This window comes from Medicago sativa, chromosome 1, assembly GCF_051527215.1.
Source record: "Medicago sativa cultivar Bolivia chromosome 1, Bolivia_mono, whole genome shotgun sequence".
Lineage (NCBI taxonomy): Eukaryota > Viridiplantae > Streptophyta > Magnoliopsida > Fabales > Fabaceae > Medicago > Medicago sativa.
In genome coordinates, this window is record NC_140749.1 from 51877212 (window position 1) to 51901973 (window position 24762).

At 31.6% G+C, this 24762-nt stretch overlaps 2 protein-coding genes and 3 long non-coding RNA genes across 6 annotated transcripts; 2 read left to right on the top strand and 3 right to left on the bottom strand.

Annotated features, from left to right (window-relative positions):
- Window positions 1–2909: 2909 nt before the first annotated feature.
- LOC146955213 (uncharacterized) lies at window positions 2910–5728 on the bottom strand. The gene is made up of 3 exons (XR_015016522.1): window positions 5406–5728; window positions 3423–3563; window positions 2910–3321 (listed from the first exon to the last, which is right to left on the bottom strand). It is a non-coding gene; the product is annotated as an uncharacterized LOC146955213 (long non-coding RNA).
- A 2-nt stretch (window positions 5729–5730) lies between these two features.
- On the top strand, window positions 5731–11819 carry LOC146955214 (uncharacterized). The gene is made up of 3 exons (XR_015016527.1): window positions 5731–9890; window positions 11081–11149; window positions 11495–11819. It is a non-coding gene; the product is annotated as an uncharacterized LOC146955214 (long non-coding RNA).
- LOC146955215 (uncharacterized) lies at window positions 10399–11597 on the bottom strand. Its single transcript, XR_015016529.1, has 3 exons — window positions 11472–11597; window positions 10954–10993; window positions 10399–10550 (listed from the first exon to the last, which is right to left on the bottom strand). It is a non-coding gene; the product is annotated as an uncharacterized LOC146955215 (long non-coding RNA).
- A 3983-nt stretch (window positions 11820–15802) lies between the features above and the next one.
- LOC146955216 (zinc finger CCCH domain-containing protein 31-like) lies at window positions 15803–19889 on the top strand. Its single transcript, XM_085720712.1, has 3 exons — window positions 15803–16089; window positions 17089–17143; window positions 18943–19889. The coding sequence occupies exons 1-3, from the start codon at window positions 16023–16025 to the stop codon at window positions 19691–19693; spliced, it is 873 nt and encodes a 290-aa protein (XP_085576838.1). The 5' UTR covers window positions 15803–16022; the 3' UTR covers window positions 19694–19889.
- Window positions 19890–21448: 1559 nt separating this feature from the next.
- LOC146955217 (11 kDa late embryogenesis abundant protein-like) lies at window positions 21449–23391 on the bottom strand. 2 transcript variants are annotated; one of them, XM_085720725.1, is made up of 2 exons: window positions 22613–23391; window positions 21449–22127 (listed from the first exon to the last, which is right to left on the bottom strand). In XM_085720725.1, the coding sequence occupies exons 1-2, from the start codon at window positions 22718–22720 to the stop codon at window positions 21705–21707; spliced, it is 531 nt and encodes a 176-aa protein (XP_085576851.1). In that variant the 5' UTR covers window positions 22721–23391; the 3' UTR covers window positions 21449–21704. The 2 variants fall into 2 exon arrangements, with proteins under 2 accessions (XP_085576851.1, XP_085576845.1); XM_085720719.1 differs by having other exon boundaries at window positions 21449–22139; window positions 22613–22805.
- Window positions 23392–24762: the final 1371 nt, after the last annotated feature.

Below are 24762 nucleotides of genomic sequence, written 5' to 3' on the forward strand. Positions count from 1 at the left end.
AAGTTGACCGGAAAAAATGTTGAGACAAGGATAACTTGTTGAAGGGATTTGTGACGGTGGTTATGGAGTCTTGGGAGCAAAAGTGTAGGAGGAAAAAGAAGAGAGATGTGATCTGGATGTACGGTGTATAATACAATCTTTGAGCTTGATTAATCCAATGGCTCTTGTTTGTTGTTCAAAGTGGTTCATCGGTGAGGGACTTAATAGAACCCTCACCCTAAAATCCACCAAAAAAGTATCACCAATTAAAATATTTTTTCCTTTCAAAAAAAATAAATAAAATATAGAAATAACTTTCTTTATAAGGAAAATGCATATTTAAATGTTAAAGAATGTTCCTAGGACAACATTAAGGAAATTAAGAGCAATGTTATATGTCACGACAATAAACTTCACGACTTTGTCACGAACGTGGTTCTACTTGCTTTGCCTGCTGCCTGATCAAAAACCAATCTATATTTTATTATTTTTTTGAGAGAATCTATATTTTATTTATGCACCTAGCGTTTCTCCATGTCCTCCCATTAAATCTAAAATTATAAACTAATAAGAAATTATAGTTTTTTTTTTATGTCTTAAAAATTATGAATCGAAGATCCTAGAGTTAAATTAGAATATGAAATCACTAAAAAAAATTAGAATAAGAAATTATAGTTTTTTTAAGGAAGAAATTATAGTTATAAATATAAATTATTATTATTTTTTGTTAATTTAAAAAAAGTGCAAACATAGATAAATATTGTTTGCTTATGCATATATATTAACACATATTTTAACACACTCTTTAATTGATTAAAATTCACATATATCTCATTAAATCATGTGGATCCTATATAAATTTAGTCGAACTCATGAGAATTTTAACCGATAAAAAATAATATGTTAAAATGTGTATTATTACTTGCTAGCATTACTAGTATATTATTCCAAATTTTGGTTTGCGTGTATTTGTTCACACGCATATATTGCTAATATGGTACTAAAATTTATGTCAACCGAGAACGAAAATGCTGCATGCGTTAAAGAGACCAGTGCAGCATACGAGAAAAAAAAGGAAGAAAAGAAAGTAAAATTTTGATGTTCTTTACTTTACAATATTTTGGTGCAAGACAATATAACTTTAGGTAGTACTCCGTTTCAAATTGAGTCCTGATAGGTGAACACCCTAACGTGGCAAACACCCTCCTACCTCCACACAAAAATATGACATGTGGCAATGTGGGGCCCACACTCCCACAACTCTTTCCAACCATTCTCTCTTTCCTCTCTTTTCACGTTCTTCTTCTTCTTCTAAGCACCCAGATTTTTTATTTTCAAAAAAAAAAAAAACCATATTCTTTCTTCATCAATATCCCCACTCTCTCTCTTGCTTCCACAACAAAATCCATAAATAGTACAGCACAAGAGTAAAAAAACAAAACCAGATTCATCAGCATAACCAAATTTACAACAATGCTTCTAAGTTCTTCAACACCGGTGATGAATCCATGGATTCCACATACAAATTCAAAAGATCCATCTCCTGAACCTGAGTTTCTTAACCAAATTCGGAAATCCAGATCTGTCACTCCGGATGCAATTTTCGGCGAGTTAGTTGAGTTTAGTTGGGACTCCGATTTATTTATGATAGAATGCAACAATGGTAAAGGCGATGGATTTGTTGAACTAGGGTTTTACATTATTGTTGAATTAGGGTCATACATCTTTTATCTCTTCCTCGGTGATTCTTCCATCTGCATCTATGTCAACCCTCTAATCAAAATCAATGTTGGTGATATGTTTATGGAGCATTCAACAAATAGAAGATTGAATCAAAAGAAACACTTAGAAGATCGTGGGTTTAAGTTTTGAGTTTAATTTGGTTTAATTTCTGGGTTTTTGTTAAATCTGTTAATTTCTGGGTTTTTCTATTCCGACGTCGTCACCGTCATTGATACAGAAGGTGGAACTGTTGATGCAGATCTGGGTTTAACTGTATGACCACATTTTTACAAATACGTGACCACTATTTTTTCATAAATTAGAACTTGTCCGTCCTTAGGCGTGATAAACTTGCCGATTGTAAAACAAGTTATTTATGGTTGGAAATGTTTTTAGTGCAGTGATCAAATGAGATTATGCGTTCGATTCGTCTAAAACGAAATTATTTACATCTGGGAAATATAAACTAGCCAAATATATGGTCTGTATGACCACATTTTTACACATGTGTGACCACTATTTTTTCATAAATTAGAACTTGTCCGTCCTTAGGCGTGATAAACTAGCCGATTGTAAAACAGGTTATTTATGGTTGGAAATGCTTTTAGTGCAGTGATCAAATGAGATCATGCGTTCGATTCGCCTTAAACGAGATTATTTACATCTGGGAAATATAAACTAGCCAAATATATGGTCAGTATGACCACATTTTTACAAATACGTGACCATTATTTTTTCATAAATTAGAACTTGTCCGTCTTTAGGCGTGATCAAATGAGATCATGCGTTCGATAAAATGGTTACGCCTTTGTAAAATTGGTTTAAACACATGAAAGAAAAAAAACATGGTTACACCTTTGTAAAATTGTGGTTACACACTTCAAATATTTGGTTATACATAATTTTCCTGTGAAACCAATATTATTTTAAGGTGAGTTATCACTGAAATATCAAAAGTGATAAAATGTAGTGAAAACAATATCATTTTAAGGCATTTTAAGGCGATATATGTATTCGAGTTTAAACTATTTACTCATTGTTTGATGATAATAAAGTGAGGTGAATGATCTTCATTGATTGACTGACTTTAGGAAAACTATCCAAAAATGATCTGCGTTTAACCATTTTTTAACAAAGGTGTAACCACATTTTATTTTCATGACCAAATTGTCTTTATCACTATTTCACATGATATTAAGAGTTCAAGAAACATAGAATCTATATCTTTTGATATTTCAGTGATAAATTTCCCATTGATTTACAATAAATAAGGAATGTTTACAATACCTTAATATTACACATCCAAGTCAAAACATTACAAAGAAATCTGTCAATTATCAAAGAATCACTCATTCTTTCTTGAGCCACTATATCATGTTATGGTCCTTCCCATACACTCTTCATCTTTTCTTCTAGTACAACCAATCCCTCCTCTTTGTTAAACTCGTAATACAAAACCTTGACTTTCATGATTCCAAGATCTTTCTTATCTTTCACCTTGGGTATATCAAGTCATGACAATTGACAACAACCTAAATTGAAGCTTCTTTTCAGTTTGTACTGTACCTGATACAATATGGTTCTCCTCTTCACGGTTCCAACATATTCCTCAAGATATTCCTGAACGTGAAATATAAAATTTGTTTTTGATATTCATCCTAAAGATAGCACATTAACACAGATAACACACCTAATCTTTTATGTTAACATGAGAGACTTACACTAACATGAGCAGTTGCAAGAAAAGAAATAGACATATCAACATAAAAATTCATGGGGAGACCATTTCCATGGATTACAGCCCCTCCAACTTCACTCACAAAAGTTGAAATTGCACCATTAGCCAACTTTCCAATGTTGTCCTGTAAGAGAGGTGAAAGTAACAACCTTTTACCATTCAATTCTATATAGAATAATCATGACCAGTTTTTCTTAAATTTAATCTCTAATATCCAAGTAAGATTGTATGACCTCTCACACCCTTAACTAATAAAGGATTATTATTTCTATGGCTGTGAGAAGCATCTTTGAAATATACATGCTCATATATTTATACAAATATCAAATAGGAAATAAAAGATCAATAGATCAATAAATTTGCACGCTTTACTCCTAGAAAAATCAATAGTTGTGTTAGATCATCAACTAGTAACAAACAAAAGATTAAAGAAAATCCAAATCGCAAACAATCCAAACAACATTCAACAAAAATCATAACAAGGCATCAAGAACATCAAATAAAACTTAACAAAATTTATAATTAAAATGAATCATAAACACAAAAACCTTATGAGCAAACAATCCAAACAACATTCAACAAAAATCGAATGAATCTCCTTTTTATTTCAAGTAATTTTTTTATTCTTATAAACAAATAACTGAAGCTTCAGATGAATAAACTTTAGAGGAAAATAAAAGTCTTTACCTTGAGAAAGTGAAGTAGGAGCAAAATCCGATGGCAAAAGCATATTGTATGGTGTGATGGTGACGTGAAAGCCTACGAAGTGAACGACAACCCGACGACAAAACCCAATTTCTCTGGTTCGTGCTTCGTAGTTATTTTATTGAGAAGGTTTTCCTTTACGGTTCGCAAATCCACGAGATATGTATTCCTCTAGATACACAATTTTGACAACCATGCTTCACATTACTCTACACCAAAGTTTAGAAACAAAGTATACTAAAGAGAACAGGTGCGATTGTTGATAACACATTTTATTTATAAGAGCTCAAAATTTGATAATACTGCCTGCAAGGAAACACAATTTTGAAAACCATGTTTTACATTACTCTAAGCTAAAGTTCAGAAATAAAGTAAAGACTAAAGAAAACAGGTACAGTCGTTCATAACACGTTTTATAGGGACAGTCGTTCATAACACGTTTTATAGGGAAGTGGCCAACACTGCACAAAAAATAAATAAATTTGAGAACGGGGTTTATAACTTGTATAGTAAGATCCTATCCAAATAATATAAAACCATAATTCAACATATTCATATATGCATATAAAATAAGACTGATAAGAAAACACAACCCTAAATCATCCTCAGAAAATTTTAAAACTCAACATATGATGGCATAAGTTCTTGGAAAAGAACATCATAGTGATGCAAAACTCAAACTATAATGGAGTTCATAGAATGGCCAAACCAATTGTGATTATGAATCTATTATAGGCAAAGGCTAATTCCATGACTGAAACCCATGACCTAATGACATGACTATATAACTCTAACCATTGCACTGGCACCGAGGTCCCCTTCCTGGAAGAAAACAACCTAATTGCTAAAAGACATAACTTCTTAAAACCCTTAAAAAACTTCTTAAAACCCTTAAAATTAAAACACTACAAGTAAACAACCCAACTACTAAATATCTGTGCTGAAGAAAAAGGAGTAGAGACATCAAAGTAGCGAACAAAACAGGAACAGAAAAATACAGTGCGACGCACAAACTTCATGTCTGGTCACCCAACTCAATACGCTTACATTTGTGGAGTATCACTAATTACAACATCTCTCCCTGTTTCATGTTTCCCCAATGATCCGATCCCATCACAGCATAATCTTCTGAACTAATAATGATTTCTATGTTTAAACTTGAAATTAACAATGGTGTATTGTTTAATTTGAATCTCTTGAATTGAAAATGAAGATTCAACTTCTCAATGCATAAAAAAGAAAATGGGTATCAGAATCTTACCGAAAATCTTGTCGTAGCTGATGAGTTGTTGCAAACCCTAGAACCTTGCGTGCTTGGATTGCGAGAGAATAAGATAAAAGATGAAAATTATGGCTCTGAGATTGCGAGAGAAGATGATGTTGACCTTGAATCGATTGTGGCTCTGAGGGTTTGTGAGATTGAGACCTTCAAACACGGTTGAGAGGGAGAAGAAAGGGAGATCTAAGAGAGAGAAGAGGGTGAGAAAGAGAAAGTTGTGTGAAATTTCAAAAATACCCTTGCCACATAAGGGGTGTATGGAAGAGTGGTATGGAGAAGGGTGTTCACCAATCTTTTTCCTTTCAAACTAGTAAAAATACCCGTGCTGACGCACGGGTGCATTTATAGTTTTATCAATTAAAATTAAATGCATATGTGACTTACTATATGTGAATTACCATTATCACATTGATTATTTACTAAAGTTTATCTAGTGATTATATTGTTGTTGTAGGGATGCATGTAAAGATAGATAAAATTGAAATAAACATTGAAACATTGGTTACAATAAGAATACAGTACTCGGTTGGAAATATCAAAAAGCATAATATATAATACAACGGTAGATAAAATTGAAAAAAAAAATTATTACATTAAATATTATTAAATACGAAAAACATGACAAACATAACTATTGTTGATTGAAAATTTAAATCTAATTCTGCAACCTGGTTGAAATAAATTGGTTCGACAGAATTTATTCCACAAAGGCCCTAATCTTGTAGTTATATTCTGCATCATAGAATTTTTTACGAATATATTAATTAGCATATATGGAATATAATAACATATATATATATATATATATATATATATATATATATATAATTCACAAGTATTGGTTCCATAATTTTTTATATTTATCATTCATATATATTGGTCCTGTATTTTTATATTTATCATTCACAAATCTTAGTCCCGTGTTTTTAATTTTTATTATTCACAAATATTGGTCCCATGATTTATATATTTATCATTCACAAATCTTGGTCCCGTGTTTTTTTTTTATTTATAAGTCACAAATTTTGGTCTCATGCTTTTTGTAATTTATCATTCAGAAATTTTGGTTCCTTTTTTTTTTTATATTTATCATTCACAAATTTTGGTACGTATTTTTTATATTTATCATTAACAAATCTTGGTTATGTACTTTTTATATTTATCATTCATAAATTTTTGTCCCGTGTTTTTTATATTTACCATTCACAAATCTTGATCCCGTGTGTTTCTTATATTTTTATAAGCATGTGTTTGGTTTCAATTCTAAAGGGTAAAAAGTGATTCCAAAGGTTGTATAATTGATTTTATGATGTTTGGATGATTTAAAGTAGAATTGATTTTGCTTGTATAATTGATTCTACTTGAAGCTACAATTTGTAGTTTTTGGTTTTTACAATTGATTTTATCTTTAAATTATTCTAAAATTTATATCAATAACAACATGGCCCGTGTATTATAATTATTATAAACCTTGTATCAACGAAAACATGTCTCGTGTGTCAGTATTAGTTTAGTTAGTTACAATTTAACCCGTGCATTTAAGTTAATTCTGAAATAGGATCACTTAAAACTTTTCAAGTGCATGATAATTTAGTTTAATCAATGTTAACATTTTAGTGCATTTTATTAATGACAGCTTGTCTCATGCATGATATTTCTATTTAATTAATGCCAACTTCTCTCATGCATTTTAGTAATTTCTGAAACTTTAGTATATACCCACTTATAGTACACGTTTTAGTTGATCAGGGTTCAATATCATTAAAGAACTGTGGTGAGGAGATATTCTAATATTATATAAACGTTTTAGCTTGGTCATTAAAGAACTGCAGTGAGATCAATATTCTAACAATTTGTACCGTGTATCAAAGTTAGTTTAGTCAATGACAACTTATCATGTGCATTTGAGTTAATTTCAAAAAATTTAGTCAATCTCACTTCTCCCATGCATTTTAGTTGATAAGGGTTCAATATCATTTTAGAATTGAAGTGATGTTATATTCTAAATAATATAAACGCTTTAGAAGGAACGATTTTTGTATAAATGACAACTTATCCCGTCAATCAAGGTTAGTTTAGTAAGAGACAACTTATCTTAAGCATTTGAAATAATTCTTAAATATTAGTCAATCCCGCTTCTCCCATGTCTATCATGCACCAATCAATGCCCACTTATTCCATGCATTTTAGTTGATGAGGGTCCAATATTATTGTATAATTGAAGTAAATCGATATTCTAAATTGTAGAAACTTTTTAGCGGGAAGAATTTTTTATATCAATGAGACCTTGTCTCGTGTATCAATGTCAACATGTCCCGTGTATAGTACTTATTTTTAACATTTTAGTTCAGTTAGAAATTTTATTTATATGTGACTTTATTTTCATGTTTATATTGAAGTTGTTTGATGTATCAAAGTTAGTTTAGCTAGTGACAATTTATCCCGTGTATATGAGTTTTTACTTCAATTTTAGTCGATTCCCACTTCTCCCATGCATTTCAGTTATCTACGGACCTTTTGTCAATGTACACTTATCCTGTTCATTTTAGTTGATAAGGGTTCAATATAATTGTAATATTGAAGTGAGGTGATATTCTAAATAATATAAACGCTTTAGAAGGAACGATTTTTGTATAAATGACAACTTATCCCGTCATTCAAGGTTAGTTTAGTAAGACACAACTTATCTTAAGCATTTGAAATAATTCTTAAATATTAGTCAATCCTGCTTCTCCCATGTCTATCATGCACCAATCAATGCCCACTTATTCCATGCATTTTAGTTGATGAGGGTCCAATATTATTTTATAATTGAAATAAAGCGATATTCTAAATGTCAACTTATCCCTTTCTTATAAAGTGAGGTGGTATTATAGATAGAAGAAACATTTTAGCAGAACATTTTAGTGAGGTGCACTTATCTCGTGCATATACGTTACTTATGAAACTTTATTCAATGGTCACTTCTCTAATTCATTTAAGTTATCTACGAAATTTTATTCAATATCCACTTATCATGTGTATTTTAGAATTGATATCACATGTTAGATTAATAAGTACCAGTTTATCCACTTCTTGTGTTAGATAATTATTTTCATATCATGAATGAATATGTGTTTAGTAGCGCATTTCCTTCGATCATTATTATTAGTTGTGATAATATTTTAGATTTATTGGATGATTAATATACTTTTAGTTTATATTTATCACAAAATGATATAGTTGCTCAATGAATTTACAAAGTGATATTGAGTTATCCCCAATAATTGATTTTTTCAATTACGACGATGATGAATTATGCTCTCAGACCCCTGTTTGATTTTTCTTAACTTTATTTAATAATCCATCCATCTTAAAATAATTGTCTTTAAGTAAAATATACCCTAATAATTGATTTTTCTAAATAGCCTTTGTTTTTGTAAAATATTTATCAATTAAGTAACTTGTTGTATGACAAAAACACATAGATTTTATTGAGAAAATTTTGACAAATACTACTTTTGAAATATTAATAAAGTTAACAATTAATTTAAGAATGAACCAAATTGATTGTCCCATTAATTAATTAAGGGTCATGTTAACCAGAGCCCCCGGGGCATTGGTTAAGAAAGCAAATATAGTAATATATGCATTGATAGTTGTGTAATCAATGCGTTAAAAGCTTAAAAAATATCTTTTTTGACTTAGAATTTCTTCTTTTAGCATCCTTAACCAGTGCACCGGGGGCACTGGTTAACATTTCCCATTAATTAATTGGAAATATGTTCTAGTGCTATTTGCCACACCACACGTATTCCATCATCACTCTCTCTCTATTCACTCTCAAATCCTCACATGTCTCACATAATTTTATTTATTTAATATTTTTTTTTGAATGATTTATTTAATATTATTTAATAATTTGTTTAATTTTAACAAAATCCTCACACGTCTCCCATCCCTCACATATTTCCCTTCTCTCTCTCTCTCTCTCTCTCCTGAGACCATCCATATCTTTCTCTTCTCCACCATGAACATCTTTCCGGCGACCAACAAATCCGACCAGATCTACATCTTTCCGGCGACCTTTACTAAAAAAAAATTACATATTATTCATCACCTCATTCTCCTCTTTCTTTCTATCAAATTAGATTTTCAAAAGGAAATTTCTTGAGAATTTCTCATTTTAAAAAATGAGATTTCCTGCCACCGTTTGGATGCACCACCACCACCACTAAACTAATCTCTCAATTCTGTATAAAACGCCCTTTTTATTTCTCCGATTTTGTGGCCACCGTGAGCCTCCACAGCAAAAATCAAAACTTTGCTTACCCTAAACATCCACAACAAAACCCACAAAAAGTAAGGCCAGAGGTATTTTTTTGGAGACAACCACAACAACAATTAGCTTCAGTTTCGTCATCAAACATGCAACAATAACATTCAGAAGATGGAATTTGATGTGATTTTCTCGTATTTTCAAGAGATGTAAGAATACTATTTTGTATATTTATGAACCTGTTTTAGGGTTTTTTAGATCTAATACTACTGGCATTCTTCTGTTCTGGATCTTTGATAAAAAAAGCCTTTTTTTTATTGCAAATTAACTGCAGTTTTGATCTTTTTCTGAAGAAAAAAAAATGAAGACTTTTCTGTTTAAGAACTAAGTAGGTTTGTTTACAGATGAATTATATTTTTCTTTGCAAATAAAAAAAAGTTTTTTTCTTTCAATAGTCAATTCTTATTATTTTTATGATTAAACTTTAAATTTATCACAGGTTTTGTTTCTTTCAAAAATTTCTCTTTTAGATAACTTTTTTTTCTGTATAAATAATAACACAGAGACACCAGATTTTTAATATATAACAGATTTTTTTAATAAATTTTCTCTTTCAATAAACCTCAATTTTTTGTATAAAGAAATATAAATAATATTTAGGCCAACTAAAAACATAGATTCTTTCTAAGAGTATCAATACTCTCTAGAAAGTCAGAACATCAGCTCATCAATCTTTTTTTGTAGCTTTGATCTAGAATCTTCAATGACTGTAACAGCAAAGAAAAATCTATAATTTCCAGTTTATTGCTCATCTCAATTCGGACACTTCCTCTCTCCATTGACATATCATCTGATAACACCTCCCTTTTCTGTCAATCATTGATAAAATATTAGATCCACGGCCATGTTTGCAATGAAGATAAAGAAGATACAAATGAGATGTTTTGTATGAAATATGTTTGTTACTTATCTTTTTCTGCTGTGCTTTTTAAAGATCCATTACTTATTTAGATTTTCTTTTTTTGTTGTTGAGATAATAATTGTAAAATTATGTTAGGACTGTTTTTGGATATTTATTTTTTCTTTAAATTCCCACTTCATTATCTTTCCTATTGCCACGTTTTCTTATTTTGCCTTGTATGTTATGTTGATAAGTTTGAACATGAAAGTGTAGTTTGTTAAATAAAAAAAATTAAGATAGAAATAAAAAAAATGATTATTCTAAGAACCATTTGATAGCTTTGTAAAGAGGAAAGGAATAAATTCTTTTACCTGTCCATGTTCTCTTTTCCTGCTCGTGTTCTTATTTTTTCTGCAGTGAGAGAAATTAAAATGGAGTTGAAAGAAATGAGAGAATAAGAGAGCCTTGGATTAACAGAAATTTTATTTTATTTGGCAGAACATTTGTTGGAGAGTCAAGAACTTCATTTCAAGACAAAATATGCAAATAATGAATATGAACATAAAGGTATGGTAACTCTCTTCCTCGTCATTTATTTATACATGTAGTTTGTTAATAAGTTGATCTGGATTTTTTTCTTACAAAAGAACATATAATATATTTTACAGAAGAAATTATAGATGTTATTTTCAGTTGTTGGAGTGTTTAATTGCATCTTTTTTGCTTCTGGATTCTGTTCAAATCGTTTTGTATAATTTTCATAATGATATAGTTGAAGAACCTAAGCAAGAAAAACATGGTAGTATGTTAAAGAACATATGAACAAAATAATAGAATAATGAAGAATGCATGTCTTTCTAAAAAATTGGTGTTATTGTCATTTACTTACCCGTTTCCTTCTTGGTTTTGCAGAGTTGGAAATCTTTCAAGTTTTCTGCATAAAAAAACAATCAACAGTTAGATATTGGAGTTTAAGATACAAAGGGAGGAGGAAAATGAAGAGATGTAGAGATGTAGAGAGAAAAAGAAACTGAAAAAGGGATAAATAGTGTGAAGAAAGAATGAAATTTGTGGGAAACTTTTGTATGAGCAAAAGAAATTTGAATTTCAAATTTGAGAGCCAAAATTTTGTAGAAGGATTGAAATTGAAAAGGTTTTACTGGTTGAGAAGTGTGATATTTTTGAATGGACATATATTGAATAAAGTAGAAAAGAGTACAAAAATAAGTTTAGTTTAGTGATGTCTGTCGTTGGAAACATGTGCAAATAAAGTAAACCAGAAAACAGTGAAAATAATGATATTTTTAATTGATGTTTTAGTTAAGTGATGTCATCATATTAGAAATTTAAGGAAAAGGACCAGATTTACCCCCAAATTTGAGATGTTTGCATTAAAAAGGGACAAGGGCATTAATAAGTTTTCCACATATGTAAGAAAAAATACCAGATTTACCCCAAAATTTGACACCTTTGCATTAAAAAGGGATAAGGGCATAATTAGATTTTCCACAACATGTTCTTTTCTTATATTAAAGGAGATTATCAGAAGTTTCGGACATTTTACACATAATAAAAAATCTAATTAATTTTGTATAGGAAATAGATATTATGAATTATTTTACAATTATTGTCCTTAATAGATTGTATGGAAAATATAAATTAAAGAATTTAAAGAGGGGAGTAAATTTTTTTTTTTTGAAAGAAAAGAGGGGAATAATAAATAGTTATGAGTATAATAGAAAATGTAACACTAAGAGATTTATAATTTACGACAATTTTTTCTCTCTAAATAACTTATAATTTGGGACGGAGAGTATTTTGGATTTGCAAAATTTTAATGCCCTTTACTTGACTATATTTTAATGTCCTTTACTTGACAGAGGCATCAAAGCCAAACAGAATCAATCCAAAATTGCAAAAGACACAACATGAACAAAAGAAGGAGAAGTAAAAAAGCAAATATTTTACATCAAAGAGGAAAACATATGGAGGTACGGTTGAAACAAATAGAGCAACACAGATTCCTCCGGAAGTACAATTTCAAAGGAGCTTATTTAGTCTAAATGAGTAGTCCAATAGTGTACTTCTGAACAAATGATGAGGACAATTCTCTCATTCTCTCATGACTGAATGATTGAAACCTCACACTAGAAGAACCATCTTATTTTTGCTTAATTAAAAAATCTAGCCAATCTAATCACAAATGATTGTTTAACTAGTCCACTGTGATATTCAAGCAGTTAGGTGGAAATCTTCCTTATACTCTGTTCGTTTCAAAATGAGTGTCGCTTTATCCAAAAAAAATTGTTTCAAAATGAATGTCATTTTCAGTTTCCAATACAATAATAACTTTTTCTTTTCAATTGTACCCTCCAATTAATACTCTGCACACTACTTCAAAGTATTACTTTTAAAACTAACCAATAGTTAATAAGGATAATTTGGTAAAATAACCATTCTTTTTTTTTTTAATCATTGCATTTCTTAATATGTGTGTAAACACCTAAAACGACACTCATTTTAAAACGGAGGGAATATTATTTATTAATTCGACGAATAACTTCAAAAAATGATAATGACTATATGTCAATGAACGGAAACAATAATAAACAAGTTTTTTTTTTTTTTACACAAACAAGTTTAAGGCATTTCATTAGCAATAAAACGTTGAATTAAATAAAAAACACTGTGAGAAGCGTAAGATAAAGTTGCCCTTGCAAGAGCATAAGCACTACCATTTGCTTGACGTCTAGTAAACACAACTTTGTAATTATTGCGACGTAAGAGGAGAGTTTTGCAATCTTGCGTCCTCATTGACATCATCAAGAAATAGTCTGCAATCCATTTCCAATATGAGTTGTGGTGTTCCGATTTATCTAACCAATCAAGTGTCCTCTTAAGCCTCCAACATTCTGTCTTTGTAGCTATCATGACAGCGCTGCATATAACTCCCAAAAATTGTCATGTTGCATTACGGAGGCACGCACCTATGCCTAAGCTTTGATCAGCCGCAAAGATTGTCGCATCTATGCTGCATTTGACTTATTTTTGCGGCGGTGGTCGCCATCTGATATTACTCTTGGCCTGGCTAATAGCATTTGCACTCGTACTGATTCAACACGCTTGCTTTAATCCGTGAAAAATTCAAAATTGACGCTGCAACACATTATCGACCGGTTCATGTTAGTTCTCCAGTAATTTAAGATTGCGTTTCTTCCACAAGCTTCAATTGGTCATAGCAAATGTAACTAGTTGTCCCTGACTCATGTTGCCATATCCTAGTAAGTACATCATTGAAGCTCTCAACACTATCCATCAACATTCCTAGAAGACGCCAAAATAATAGACAAAAGTTAAAAAATGTAATTATCCAACATAATAGTTAAAAATGTTGATATTATTTGAATGTCTTTTTTTGACAGGAATATTATTTGAATGTTAACTATCAACTTATTATTGCTCAACATATTAATTATCTTAGACTTTCATATGCTTTTCCATTCTTTGGATTTGGATCATCTCCTGCCCATTCTCTCATGCTAATCATTCTGCCATAATCTTTCTCTCTCTCTCTCTCTCTCTAAAATGTGATCTATATTCATATATTTTATGATCATGAAATACCAATCATTAATTATTTTCTATTGATTTATGCATGTCAATCATAATATTATTCAATTTGAATTAAAATTTTGGATGAAAATGTGATATGTAAACTACTTGTGTGTTTTCTATTATTTCAATGTGATGATCTCAGTGTTTTAGGTCATCAGGAACTCATCATTATGTAGTTGTTGAATTACTTGCACACTATAGTGAATTTGAATCTTCAATGGTATGTTTATGCGGGAGATAGCTATCTAAAACCGTTTTGAGTTAAATATGCTTCATTATTGAATTCCACATTCTTAAATATGAAATAATATGAAACACTCATATGATCCTAAATCACAAACAATCAAAACTATATGAGTAACTCTTATTTGGATAAACGAATTGAAAGACAGCGTAGAGTGGTGATCACAAGACAAAAAATGACGCAAAACTACACATCTCGGTCGGATGAAGAAGAATAGAGATTAAAGAAAAGTTGACATTTCTATGACTAAAAAACTAGGACCGGTTAGAATAAGTTGAAATTTTTGCCATTCTTAAATCCAATAAAAACAAGTTAATTCATTCGGAATATTTTCTATAAATTGGTAATTTTATGACAAAATTTTCGTAACTCTATCAAATAAATAATGATAAAATTATTTTCAAAAGAAATAAATGAGAAAAATAATAAGTATTCGAGAAAGTTCCTAAAAAAACGTAGCAGATACGCACACACCATTGCAAATTTACTCTATTGTGCTTGCGTTTTATTTTCTTTACATCATAAAAGAAGCCAAATAAGCGTAAAATTGAGTGGGACTACGACATCAGAAAGGGCATAAACTTAGGGCTAAAATCGCACATAATAAACCAGGGGGTCAAAATCACACAATTGAGAGAGTGTAGGGTTAAAAGTGCAATTAAGCCAATAATTTAATTTAAATTTGAATCAAATCATTAAATCAATCTCAACAAACTAAATATCAAATAATCTCAATTCAAATTTCTTTGTAAAAAAACATCTCAATTCAAATTTCTTTGTAAAAAAACAAAATCTCAATTCAAATTTAATTTAAAATATATAGTAAATATAATCATACTTAAGTTGGTAAGGACAATGCATAATATATGCAAAGGTCTGAAGTTCAAACTCCTGCCACCACGAAAGAAAATTTTGCATATATTATGCATTGTCCCTACCAACTGAATTAAGCTCACAAGGACATTTAAATAAAATATACAAAGTAATTATGACTTTTTTTTAATGTATAATCCATTAATGAGAATAAAACCATTACCAAAATAAATAAATCCCTTCCATAAAAATAAAATAATAAATAAATAAATCTCTTCCATAAATATAAAATAAAATCTATATAGAACAATAAATATTTTAATATTTTTTGAAAAAATAGAATCGATATCATCAATATTTTTTTTTTGACCCAATATCATCAATATTTAGTACAGTATAAAATTAGTTTTTTTTTTAATAATGATAAAATTAATTAAGATTTGTTTTTTTTATAAACTAAATTTAAGAAGATTGAGTTAAAAAAAAAAAAAACAAAATTTAAGATTGGAAGAGTATTATAAATAATATTATCCTCAGTGTCTTTTGCTGCTTTGTGTTTTTTTTTGGAACCTTTCTTCTCTTCTCTTCTATCGCCTTCGCTTCTCTCATCTCTTTCCAAACCCCATCTTCCTCCGTTCAATTCATCCTTACGGTTAGGGTTAGGGTTAGGGTTTTGCCTCTCAAGCTCTCTATCTCTATCTAGGGTTAGGGTTTCGTTTCACTTTTTCTTCTTCTTTGGATCTCGATCTACTCCTTTCTCTTACTACAATGGATGCCCGCAAACGAGGGAGGGTTGATGCTGCTGTTAATGGCTCCGTCAAGAAAACCAAACAAGGTTTCTTTTTCGCCTCTTCAAACTTTTTATTTATTTATTTATTTATTTATTTTCTGTGTTCTTGAATTTGAAAGGTGTTTGTGATTCTTGAAACTTGTTTGCAATACTTGTTTAAATCTCAGAAACAATAATAAGAAGATACACTTTATTTATTTATTTTTTAAATTTAGTTGTTGGATTTATGTTTGTTTGGATATACATGATATTTTTGCTTATTTTGCTAAAAATTTCCATATAAATAAAATTGTAATTTTTTTTTTTGTTGCTTATTATGTGAAATACACTTCATTGTTATTGCTCTATGCTTGTCATGGTTATGTGAAATTCACCATATGCTTCTTTAGTTGAACTATGAAGCACAGATACGGACACGACACGGACACTGCTAATAATTTGTTAATAATTTGAGAAAATTACATAATTTAGTGTAATTACAAGTGTCGGTGTCGCGTCAGTGTCGGACACCTGGACACGCCTAATCCGAGGAGTGTCCATGCTTCATAGGTTGAAGCAAATATGCTTCTTTAGTTAAAGCAATTAGCGTCCTGAACTTAAAAAACTGTTTAAGCTATACCCTCTGAAACTCTGTTGTCGAAGTAGTCACTGGAATTTGCTATCGATGGTTTTTTCACTCGTAATGAATAGATTGTAAACTGAAAAACAACAACTTTATAAAAAAAACCTCGTTTTAAACACCATATACATCAAATCAAAGCCAATTACCTTTATCTAAAAGAAACCTAAACCCAAAATTCTAAACCGTAATTGCAACAGAGTTGTGTATCAGAGAGTGTTCAAAGTTTAGGATGATTGCTTCAATTGGAAGCACAGGTGGAAAAATTTCACATGACCCTGAGTTGAAGGTTGATATAGTTACTTTCTTTAATTCAAAAAATATTATTACTTAAAAGAAAGAATAAGATTTTTGAAATAATGTGTACTACATTTAATAATTTAGAGGACATTAACTGAGAAAAGATAATTAATGTTTTGCAACAGAAATGGACTCAACTGGTGTAGGAAGCAAAACGAAGCCTTGTACCAAGTTTTTCAGGTTCTAATCTATTCCTATCTAAACAAATATTTTGAATTAAGCGTTTTAATTGTCATAATTCGTAAAACTAAATTATCTAATTCTGCATCTTAACTGGGTATTCTAAGCTTTATACAGGTACATATTGTTCATTGATCTAATCAAATTGTAACAGAATAATGGTTTATTAATGGAGTTGGAAAAAGATAATAAATTGCAGGAAGATCCATGGCAATGGGAACACTAAATCAAAGATAATTGATTAATTTTCTCACAATACACTGTTCCTTAATTACTGTAAATCTTGCTTTCCATTTAATAATGACTTATCAGCTTTAATCTGTTCTATTCTTGATGAACCCACCTTCCAATTGGTAAGCTATTTACAAGATAATAAAATGGTTGGATCAGGTATTTTGTCCAAATTATGCGTCTGTGTCTAAAAGATAACTTCATGGATTTGTAACATACTTTCAAGAGAGAACTTTGTTTATGCATCTGTCCCCCTATTACTTCAACTAAGTAGTTCTATCAAGCTTTTGGTAAAACATTAGAGGTATATCTGATCAAGATTTTGTTCATTATTTTAAACCGCTCTCACCAGATTGTAATTTTTAAAATCTTTCTTCCCCTTTGCTCCAGAGCGATGGTTGCGTCCTGATCAGCTTTGTAGCATTGGTATTGAAGATATAAAAATCCTTTACGACTGTAAATTTTGTTTGGGACTTACCTTTGATTGCTTGTTCTGTGTTTACGTAGGACTGATGTGCATTTGCAATGATTTGTTTAGTCAATTAAGAAATACGGAATTCTTGGTAGAAGGTTCAATATTAGGAATACGAGTCTATGCTGTGTGTTTTGTTCACATAAATCTGGTTCTTTGTGCTTGTTCTCTACCATTGCAGTGTTTTAGTTGTTCTTTTGAGCAGTAGCTAATCTGCTGTTTCCACTGCTCTGGTCCTGTTCTTTCCTTTAGTTTTTCTTGGTCTTCCTCTGCCTCTTCCCTCCTACTGTTGTACTCTCCTCACTATATGCCCAAACCAGCTAAGCCATCTTTTCTTCAATAGGTGCTACTCCAACTCTCTTTAATACTAACATTCTCTTTAACACTAGCACCACAGTCAAGTCTAATCACCTGTTATGTTGCATCAATTAAAGACTTCTGCATCATGTACAAGGGCTCTTACAACTATTTGAAACAGACACCATGAGTTGATCTGGTTTCATCAACTAAAATCCCATTGGAAACCTACCATTGGTTTTTCTCATCTCTTGTAGCATATTATAGGCAATGATATATGGTGTGGTTTCTATGAATTAACTTATAGTGTAGTGTGTTATCTAACCTTTGGTGGATACGATATGGTTCATCAATTTAACCCTCCCTCTGAAAGAAAACCAATTGTTATAGCCATTGATATGTGGCCATAAGCTAACAAATAACATTCCGATAGTCATTGTTCTGATCCGCATTATCTGACTGGTTATAAGCCAACATAGATCATTGCTTCCATGTGTAATTTTCAACTGTTGGGCACTTGGGCTTGCTCTGATGTAGAGTTGCTTTTTTTAAGCTTTGCTCTGATGCAGTTGCGGATTAACTTGGTCTTTTCATATTTTGTTAACTCAGTTGAGAATAGATATATAGTGTTACATTCCTATATTCTTCTTAAGGTGGAAGTTACTTAGTTACTATGTTTATTTTGATAGTAGTTAACAGGAAATGAAAAGGGGAAGATTGCATTTATTTTCATAACAATAATACTTTGGTATGATGATGATCTCATTGTGTTATGCCATGATGTTTTCTTGTTTTGCAGCATTGCTGGCTGTCCATTTGGTGAGGGTTGTCACTTCTCACATCATGTTCCCGGTGGTTATAATGCCGTTGCCCAGATGATGAATCTTAAACCTGCTGCACCTCCTAGAAATGTTGCCGCCCCACCACCAGTCTCTAACAATGGTTCTGCTGTTAAAAGCCGCATATGTAACAAGTTTAATTCTGCTGAAGGCTGCAAATTTGGTGACAAGTGCCATTTTGCCCATGGTGAATGGGAACTCGGTAAACCTTTTGCTCCATCAGTTGATGATCACCGTCCAATGGCACCTACAAATGTTGGTCGTATGCCTGGTCGAGTTGAGGCTCCTTCTGGTCTAGGCGGTACTAGCTTTGGTGCCAATTCCACTGCCAAGATCAGTGTAGAAGCTTCTTTGGCTGGAGCTATCATTGGAAAGGGTGGTGTGCACTCGAAGCAGATATGTCGCCAAACAGGAGTCAAATTTTCAATTCGAGACCATGAATCTGACCCAAATCTTAGAAACATTGAACTTGAGGGAACATTTGATCAAATTGCACAAGCAAGTAACATGGTAAAAGATTTGCTTTTGACTCTATCAGTGTCTGCCCCACCTAAATCCACCCTGGGTGCTCCTGCTGGTGGTGGCCCAGCCGCACCTGGAAGAAACATCAAGACCAAGCTGTGTGAGAATTTTGCTAAAGGATCCTGCACATTTGGAGAAAGATGTCACTTTGCCCATGGAGCCGCTGAATTGCGAAAGATAGGAATCTAAAATTGACCTTGGTCAGGTGTACTTTTTTCTTCTTTTGTTAGCCAGGGCTATTACTACTATTGTTTATTAATAATATTATTATTAATCTTATTGTTGTGGATTGCTACTTAGTAGTGGTACTGACATGACTTCTGATGTCATAGTTTTACTGTTATCAAGTTTATTTTCGAAGCGACTTATTGTTGTTTGTTGCAAATGGGTTTCTACTTTTGTTTGTTACTACTTTTCCTTTATATATGGCTTTCACAATATTAGCTTTGCTCGTAAGTTTTTTTTATTACAAAACTCAATTAGAGAGAATACTAGCATAACAACTTGTTTCCATTAAATGAAGTTGGTTACATGGATTAGATAACGCCTACTATTTTTTTCCTACGTAAAATAATATCTAGAGTGTTTTTCCGGACGCTTAAACTTGTTGTGTTCTTTGGTCTCTCTTCTTCTAACCTATGCTTGTTAAAACCTTTCTATATGTCTAAACCTTTAATTTCCTTCTGTATTTGTCTTGTATGGTCTTCTTCTAATAGTCATCTATGATGTCATCTTGGTAAAATTGATATTGTTTCACAAAATGCTTTTAAAATACTCCTTCATTTCTCACCTTGCTTGAAACCTTTGATAAACGTTCTCTATCCATGTTGTTTTGTATGATGAACCCAAGGTGCGGACACCATGAGACTTTTGGTTTGCTATTTTCTCTAATTTTCACCTCTTAAAAGTGTTACTTGTTAAAATTATATTTCTAGGATGGATCGGTAACTAGTGCTTGAGGAGATAACAATGGCATGTGTTGAAATCAACATTGAGGATCTCACTTTTTTGGAGTCTTTCTAAACTATTCTGCATTTTCTCAGTTTTTACAAATGACAATGTTAAATAACATTTTAAAAGAATCATCTCTTACAAATTAAAATGCAGACCCTACAACAATAAAACTGGGTGTCGGGATAGAAAAAAGAAGAATGATATTTGTACAACCATTTTTGAGATCTAAACTCGAAAAATTAAAAGATGAGTAGAGATATGAATATTTGTTATAGAGATGAAGAGAACAAAACAAACCAGTCACCTTCATTTCCACATATCGTTTGCATTTCTGTGTCTCCCATAACCATCCTTCCAAAGTCTTTCTTGAGTCTCTTATTTAGCCTGTGATTATCACCATTTTATGTTAGAAATGGTACATTGAGTTTTTTACTATTTACATTGACTTGCCTCTTTTCTAGATTATGTCTGTTACATACTAGAGCTTAAATGTGTTCAGTTTCTTTTGAAAGTATTAAAGCTGAAACGTAGTTTCAAAGATCAAAGATGAGAATGCATACAAATTTGATTTAAACAGAGAAGGATCTAACTAGCAGTTTTAAGTTGACGTGGACTGTTTCTACTTAAAAATTTAACCGTCACCAATTATTTTGAAATAACTTTAAAAAAAAAAAAATCTCTTTTTTGAGATGATGATTGCTATATTTTACGAGGATAGGCAAGAATACGTTAAAAAGTTAAAACTATTATTTCCATCTTTAATGGAAATCAAGGGCTGTTATTCTTCATTGGGTATTCCGTAAGAAACAACATTTTCCTTGTGAGATGAACAACAAAACTTTTTTTGTTCATAATTTTTTTTGGCTATTGAAGTAAAATTAGAAGTTTAAATCGACATATTCTATTTACGTGTTAAAGCAAACTAAAACTAAAATTAGATGTTTAAAACAAACAAACTAAATGAAGAACCGATATCAACTGCAATAAAAATTTAAAAACCGTAAACATCACAACCACACTTTCAATTATTTAATGAAACAAGAAACAGACATAACTTTACTACGGTACAAGATGTACCATGTACTTGTACAACACTTGGTCCCATATCTAAATCTAAATAGAGAGACAAACAACGTGTAACTAGCATTAGTACACGAACATAGAGATTTAATAAACAGAAACAACATAAGCCATGAGCATGACCCTAATTAATTAATACAACACAGATGAACATTGAAACTTATAACTAATTATTAGTAGTAGGTCCACTCCCAGGGGCAGTTCCATGCACATGAACATTATGAGACTTGGTTGTGCCACCAATTCCAGTGTTGGTCTCAATTGGGTGTGAGCCCATCACAACCTCTTCATTCCCATGCCCGTGCCCGTGCCCGTGCCCAGGAATTGTTGATGAGTGGTCAGTGGCCAATGATTGTCCAGATCCATAGTCACCAATGGTGGAGTATCCAGTAGCAGTTTCAGTGGCAGGGCCAGTGGTGGTGAGGGTGTGGGGGTGTCCCTCAGTCACGTGACCAACAGCACTTGCAGACATTTTAGCATTATGCTCACGTGCCTCCTGTTTCTCCATCTCTGCTTGGTGGATCCTCTCTTCTTTCTTGTCTGTTGCCATTTCCTTTTGCATTGGGTCACTTGCACTCATTCTCTCACTCTGTAAAACATTCTATACATTGCATCAATTAGAGTCATGATAAACAAATTAATCATTGATATTATTGTATAAACATGTATAATAAATTATCCTTGAATAAAATATCAATTATTTTGGTTTAAATCCATAGCCCAAATAACCAAAGTGAACCAAAATAGTCATCAACATAATTCTTTTTTTGACAGATTCATCATAATATATAAGAAGCTTTCAAATCATCCTATTTTTTTTTTTATGGGATTCAAATCATACTTGAATATAACTGTAAAAATAAATATAAACTTTCATGAGTAAGCCCACATTTTCCTTTCTTAAAAATCAACAATATTTCACAAAAAAAAATTGTAAATTTCTACATCAATATTGATCATAGGAAACATCATTGATTTTTCACAAAAAAGGATGGTAAATTTCAACATTACCGATTATGATAATAAAGAACATGTTGACAAAAAAGATTCTAACAAGAAAAATGATTAGAAAACCTTTTCCTGGACGGTGGCTTTGGTCTTTTCCAAGCCAGACTTGGCAGATGCGCCAATGTTGGCTGCTGTTTCCTTAATGGTCTCAACTGCTTTCCTTGCTGCCTGCATTTTCACTCTCAATAATAATCACAAATCGAAAAATTCTCCAACTTCTTCTTTATTTCTCTATTGGGTCAGTTTCAAGTTTGAACGTTTTGAGGGAAAACTTGTCTTTATATAGATATTCATGAACCTCTATATTCTTCACAAGTGTCCAACACAGAACACGTGGCAAGTTTCTAAATGTTATTCAGATGAAACTAACTGCCACGTCTCCCAATAAAAGTTTATTATTAGCAACTGCCTTTAGGAGGTTAGGAATTGGCTATGGCCGTATCTTGTGCGAGACTCACTCATCTCTAGATAAAAAAAATTACTACTTTAATGATCAATTTGTTAGAAAAATACAATTTAAGGATTATTTTGTTAAAGACATCCAAGTTAAAGAACAACAAAAGATATTAAACATTCAAAATCTCAAAATTTGTAGTGTATGAAAATAGAAAAAAGAACCTTAACAACCTTGAAATGCCAACACCCCAAGCAACAACAAGGCTACAACCATAAATAGGACACCACCACCAAGGAGAAGAAACAAAGCCAGAGACCCCTTCCACACGCAAGAATTTTATCCACAAGTTTCCCAACCTCAACCGGTTTGGCCAATCATTACGATCCTTTCAGATGGTCAACACAGTTAAATGTCAAGGCAAAGTAAAACCAAGCCTACTCCTAACTCTCTCCCCTAGCAAAATGAAAATAGACTTGTATTACAAAAATAGATTTTGTATACAAAGTAAGATTTCATTATGGTAATAGCTAAATTTTTTTTCACTCACATGAGAATTCAAAAATTTATAGTGTATATACTATGTACTATGAATATAAAAAGATAAATTCAAAACCTAGAATTCGATTTTTTTAGCTCATTTTTGTAGAGACTTTTTAGAATTGGAATTTTTAGCTCATTTTTTTTGTAGACTTGTATCACAAAAAATAGAGTGTGTTTGATAATTTTGGTTCCATTATAGTAATGCCTCATTTTTTTTCCCATTAGTATGTGCAAAATCCCAACGTTTGTAGTGTTATGAACATAATATGTTCATCTCTTGTTTGTCTTGTTCTATCTTTAGCTATTCTTTGTATCTTATCTTCAAATATATTTTAGGCTTAAACGCACTTTTCACCCCCTAACTTTGCATAAGTTGCAATTTTGGCCCCCTATTAAAAAAAATGGCAAAAGTTACCCCCCATGTCTACCCTCTTTTGCAAAACGTCAATTTTGACTTGATCAAGCCTATGTGTCTCGCCACCTGTGTATTTATTTTAATTTTCTATTTTCTTTAATTCCATGTGTATAATTAGCTAATAAAAAAAACAAAAAATCACAAAAAAAAAAAACATGGCACGTGAGAGCTTCACTATCCTCTTCTCCTTCCAAACCAAATCTTCATCTTCCTCTTCCAAACCAAATCTGCATCTTCCCCTTTCATCATCTTCTACTTTTATTTTCCAGCAATTGAAAATTTCCGACCCAAACCTTCATCTTCTCCAGCTTCGTGACTTCTATGTACACCCCATCTTCAACCAACGAGTCTGAATCTTCAACTTCATCATCCTCTGTCACCAATAAAGTCCCAGAATCATCGGTGTCGTTTAAGGTGGTTGGGTTGTGTTTGGAAGCGTGATACAAAGAAGGAGTAAAGTTGATGTTTAAGGAACATGACTTGGGTGAGGGTGTGAAATGAAAAGGGGGGTGAGAGAAGAAAAGGGAGGAATGTGGTTGAGGGAGTAGGAAAGCTTGCGTGGAAACTGGAATCGCGCGCATTGTTGTCTTTCTCTTCTATTGTCTTCACCTGTATATTCTCTTTCTCTTATTTAAGCAAAAACAATTAATTGTAATTGTCGCCCATAATTGATAATGCAGGGTATCTAAAGTCTAAACATTGATAATGCAGGTGAAACAAGGAGTGATTTTATTGTTGCTGGAAATCTATTGTAATTTCATGTTAATTGATTTTTTTTGTTTGTTTTGCTGGATTTGGGGTATGAAGAAAATGAATATTGTGCATTTTCTTTAAGAAATGAAGGAAGAAGATGAATGATTTAGA

Bases quoted from the DNA above. Each gene is read 5' to 3' on its own strand.
- LOC146955216 (XM_085720712.1), top strand. From the start codon at position 16,023: ATGGATGCCCGCAAACGAGGGAGGGTTGATGCTGCTGTTAATGGCTCC. The intron at 16,090-17,088 runs GTTTCTTTTTCG...GTTTTGCAACAG, and splicing joins CGTCAAGAAAACCAAACAAG to AAATGGACTCAACTGGTGTA. The intron at 17,144-18,942 runs GTTCTAATCTAT...CTTGTTTTGCAG, and splicing joins CCTTGTACCAAGTTTTTCAG to CATTGCTGGCTGTCCATTTG.
- LOC146955217 (XM_085720719.1), bottom strand. From the start codon at position 22,720: ATGCAGGCAGCAAGGAAAGCAGTTGAGACCATTAAGGAAACAGCAGCC. The intron at 22,140-22,612 runs GTTTTCTAATCA...TGCAATGTATAG, and splicing joins AAGCCACCGTCCAGGAAAAG to AATGTTTTACAGAGTGAGAG.